The following is a 4701-nucleotide window of genomic DNA, read 5'->3' as shown; positions in this document are numbered from 1 at the left end:
AAAAAAAAAAAAAAAAAAAAAAAAAAAAAAAAAAAAAAAAGAAGAAGAAAAAGAAAGCAACACAGAAAGAGACTAGAGAGAAAATAATTTAAGGGAGATCTTACCTTCTGTGTGATGCATAATTTCCTGTTATGTGACCAGAGCCATCACAACCAGGAGTAGGGCACCTGCAGAGGCAAGGGAGGCTCGGATTAGCCTGGGGATGTGAGCAGGGGATCGACACTCTGTGACAGCTCTTCTCAAAGAGAAATCTGGGCACTGCCAGCACAGGAGCAGGTTTTTCCTTCCTGCCCCTTCCCCCTCTGTAAGGACAAGATTTGGTCTGTAATATCCGTGGTACTGAAATCAATGCATCTCTGCATGATGTGACATTGGAGAGGAACATCTTGGGAAGCTGGGAGCACAGTGAGGAGCTGTTCTCCCTTGAGAGGACACAGGTCCCAGGCTGTGTCCCCACCCTCGTGAAGGGCACAGCTCAGGAGCTGATAATGAGTTAAAATGCCCCTCCAGGACAATGTTTGTCATCTTTAGGAAGGCACAAGGAGACAGCAAGGGCCGTCCATGGCCAGCAGGATGGGCGCAAGCAGAGACCAGAAACCAGAAAAACAGCTGGCAGCTCTGGGCAGCAGGGCCACCATGGCCACCACCAACAGAAGGCTTTGGCTCAGGCCTGGGTGACTTGGGGAGCATAATCTCAGTGAGGGCGAGTGGGCAGCCCGTGGCAGGAGGGTCCACAGAGTGCAAAAAAACTGGTCAATGCGTCTGATGGCAAATGATGGAGAAACAGGAGGAAAAAGGATAGGTTAGCCCTTGCACAGCACCATGGACAGGGGACAGGGAGTCACGGCCTGTGAGGGCCCTCGGGCTGGGGACCACCGGGTCACCACAGACGGTGCCTTTTGGTGCAGACTGCCCCCGAGTCCTCAGCTGCTGCCTTGCAGAGTGACCTTTGAAGGTGCCTCTGCTGCCACGAGTTTCCAGGTGTGTCACCATCACATTTTCTGAAAAATCTCTTTGCCCAGGATTCTTCTACCTGGGAAGCTGAGAGGCCTCAGAGAAAAATGTAAATAATTATTATCTGATTTGCTTCTCCTGTTTTGCTGCTTTGGAATGTGGTAGGTGATTGTTTCGTTGGTTTCATGTGAATTGTTTTTACTTAATGACAGTCCAGCTGTGTTGGGATTCTGGAAAGTCACGAGTTTTCATTCATTCTTGTTAAGCCTTCTGTCTGTAACCTTTCTCTATTTTTTAGTATAGTTTTAGTATAGCATTCTTTAACATAATATAATATCATAATATAATAAATTAGCCTTCTAAGAGCAGGGAGTCAGAATCAATCATTCCTCCTTCGTCTTGGGGACCCAAGAAACTACTCCAGAGATCTCCAGCAAAGGCTGGAGGTCACTGCTGTGATCACCCCAAACTCAAACTCTCCAGCAAAGGCTGGTGGGGGCTGTGAGCCCACCCAGTGCACGCAGAGGATGGCCCGAGTTAGCAGCACATCATTAACGGGGAGGGACGGGCAGGAGCACGGCACAAAGATCTGCTCCGGTGCTGGAGGTGATGCGGCCGACATAAAAGTTGTCATGGGGACAAGGAAGAGAGGCGAGGAGTGTTTGCAGAGGATGTGCACGCCAGCCTGCCAATTAGCCAGGGCTTTTTGAGTCAAGTGATTAAGGCCGGGGGAGGGGGTGTGCGGGGGAAATGCACGGTGCTGCCCAGGACCAGGGGGAGATGCTCACTGCTCCCTCTGAGCAAAGCTCATCCAGGAGCTCCCAGAGCACCCTTTCTCCTCAGGGAAGGGGTTTTCGGTGTCCCCACTTTCTCCAGCCCTGTTTTTAAAGCCACCAGTGCCTGGTTTGGATGGCTGGTTGGTACCTGCAGCAGGGCAGGGGTTGGTGTCTCCAGGACATGGCAGTGAAATGATGGTGATGCACGGGCAGCCCCTGAGCCCAGGGCCCTTGGGAAAGGCAGGATGCTTTCCCTACAGCTGGACAGGGCTCTGAGCAGCCTGATGTAGGTGAAGATGTCCCTGCTCACTGCAGGGGGTTTGGCCTTTAAGGTCCCTTCCAACCCAGACTGTTCTGTGATTCTGCCCTGCTGCTCTGCCCCCTGAGAGCCAGGGGAGCAATGGTTTCCACAGGTGACTTTAGTTTAACAGCTTGGAAACAGCTTTTAAAAAAGTCTTCTCTTTTTGTTCAGAAAATATCAAAATTCTCCTCTCTGCAGCAACTCTGAGGGAGACTTTGGTGTTTGCAGGTCACTGAATAATCTCCGTTGGCAAAAAAAATTGGCACCTCACCTCGGGTGAGAGAGCAGGGACATGGCCTGGTCCCAGAGGGATAACAGGGAGGCTCAGAGCCAGGAAAACATAAGTGCACGTGGGTCTGGTGCAGTAAGGGCAGGACACATCCAGCAGGACCTCAATGAGGGTGAAAATTCTTCAACTTGTTTAGAAATTGCAGCTTTGCGAGATGACTGGGATATTTCCCAGCTCTACACTGTTACAGTAGAAAGCAAAACTATTTCTCTGTTGTTCTAGCTTCAGGGTGGGAGGAAATTATGAAAACACTAACACCAAACTCTTCCTTTCAGGATTTTTAAAGAGGAGAGAGAAGTAATTTGATTTTTATTTTTAATTATCTGGAGACAAATCATACCAACAGAGACCTTTTATTGCATGTTCCAGCCTGGAGCTATTTTTTTTTATATCAGGGATATTAACCCCTGAAATAGAATTTATAATAGAAACACTGACATGGTCTTATCTGGAGTTCTGAAAAGCTATGACTATGCAATCTGTAATATCTCAAAATCCCTTCCTCCCTCCTCTGCTCCCATCCTCACCAGGACATAGGAAAAAAAAAAAAAAAAAAAAAAAAAAGTTGTATTTGAGGAAATAATATTGACAAGCCTTTTTTAGGCCAGAAGTCTCCTTTTTTACACAGAAGTTTGATAAAAAGCAATGACATTGGATGCCAGAGGGGAACACAGCAAGGCTGGACACGATGCTCTGTCTCAGGGATGAGCCCGCTTGCTTTTTGTCTGGCCCTTACTGGGAATGGCCACTGCTCCTGAGAGCTTTTAATATCTTTAACACTAATTGTCTGATAACTTGGCTGTTCTTTCAAACTGTTGGAGAAACAGCAGATCAGCACAGCTCTTTGAAGAGGTCCTTTCAGAATGTGGATGGTCTGTAGTGTGTGATTAAGGGTACTTAGCACTAATCACAGCAGGCCTTGCCATCCACCAGCAAATTCTATTAATATCAGCTAATCCTGCCACTTTGTCCACCTCTGTGATAAGGAGCAGGTGGTTAGCTAACACTTTTCCTGGCACCAGCCCCACACTGGTGGTGGGACACAGAGAAGTCCAGGAGCAACCACAGAGGGACTTGGGACTTTTCCAATGGCCTTAGTGACAAGTGGGGCTCCAGAAACCCCTGACTGCACACAGAGCACAGCACTTTTGGGTTTTTTCATGATGGCCCTGTGCAATGTAAAGCTCTTCATGAGGCTTTACTCTCAGTGGAGGCTCCTCAGTTAGCTCAGTGTCTAAATGGTCCAAAACCTGGATGCAGCAAGGCTGGGAACTCAGAGGAGACTCAGCCTGCAAGGATAGGCTGGGCCCATGAAAGAGATGATGAAAAAAAATTCTCAATGGATTTTACACCAGAGATGAAGATTGGGTAGAGAGGGTTGGGGTGTCCCCAGTGTTCCCAACTAAATAAAATTTCACCTTCCTTTAGGTAAGGCAACCTAAGAGAGCGTTTGGGAAACCCACCTGTGAAAAATAAGCTCCTACTGACAAGGAGGAGTTTGGAGAGGACAGCAAAGCTGAATATGGGATTCAGAGGAAGATACCTGAATGAAAATGTCAAAACCGGTCCCTCCCTTCAGAAACAGCAATGGGAATGGAACTTTGGGTTTCTGTGAGCTCTTGACCACTGGCTCAGGATCTGGCCTTACCAAGCATTTGCTCACTCCTTCTTTCATTCCCTCAGAAATCATGGAAATGAAGAGGAACATCTCTCACTACATCCCAAACAGCCCCTAAAAAGCAGAATAAAAATAGCACCCCAGGTTTTCCAAAAGAGTTGGCTTTGCTGTGTGCTGGTGGTGAGCTCCCAGCTGAGTCTCTACCCAAAAATAAATCCAGGCTCTGGATTATTTGAGATGGACAAAAATGTTAAATGAAAAGGGTTATGGCCCAAACTAGGCATCAAGAGCTTGGGAAAAGATGCCAAGTGAAAAAGAAAATAACATGTCTACAATGCCCAGAGGAAACCTGCCAGCATCCAGGTTATTTCCAATCATTGCCATCAGCCCCCTCCCCAAAATTATCCTTCCTCCACGCCATGGCCTCTTCAATGCAGCAGCTGGAAGCTGGACTCCACCAGAGCTCCTCACAGGCAGGTTTTGACCAGCTCTTTGAAAGGAGAAGGGAGGGGATGGAAAAGCAAAAGCAGAGCAAGAGGTGTGGGGGCAGGAAGGGAGAAGAGAGAAAAAAAGGGTGGAAATAAAGAAAAAAAAGGAGTTCCAAGTTGAGCGCAAACATACTTGAGGTCAGCAGAGTGGGCAGCCATGAGGTTTCTGAGGCTCTTGTCAGCAAGAGGACAACCAGAAAGGCTGAAAGAGAAGAGATGGAATATCTGGATAAGCAAAAAAAAAAAAAAAAAAAAAAAAAAAGGAAAAAAAAAAA

The 4701-nt window shown here is 47.4% G+C and overlaps 1 protein-coding gene across 1 annotated transcript in view; it reads right to left on the bottom strand.

The window, feature by feature from the left end:
- MYT1 (myelin transcription factor 1) overlaps positions 1–4701 on the bottom strand; it is a 35246-nt gene that overhangs the window by 9041 nt on the left and 21504 nt on the right. Inside the window, exons 14-15 of the mRNA XM_041478474.1 lie at positions 4560–4628; positions 105–167 (exon numbers count right to left, since the gene is read on the bottom strand). Of these exons, the coding sequence (XP_041334408.1) occupies positions 105–167; positions 4560–4628 (132 nt within the window). The remainder of the gene's footprint in view (positions 1–104; positions 168–4559; positions 4629–4701) is intronic.

The sequence above is a fragment of the Pyrgilauda ruficollis genome, unplaced genomic scaffold (assembly GCF_017590135.1).
Source record: "Pyrgilauda ruficollis isolate IOZ18807 unplaced genomic scaffold, ASM1759013v1 scaffold45, whole genome shotgun sequence".
NCBI classification, from domain to species: Eukaryota; Metazoa; Chordata; class Aves; order Passeriformes; family Passeridae; genus Pyrgilauda; species Pyrgilauda ruficollis.
Note: the sequence above shows the minus strand (reverse complement) of the source record. Positions and strands in the feature narration are given on the sequence as shown.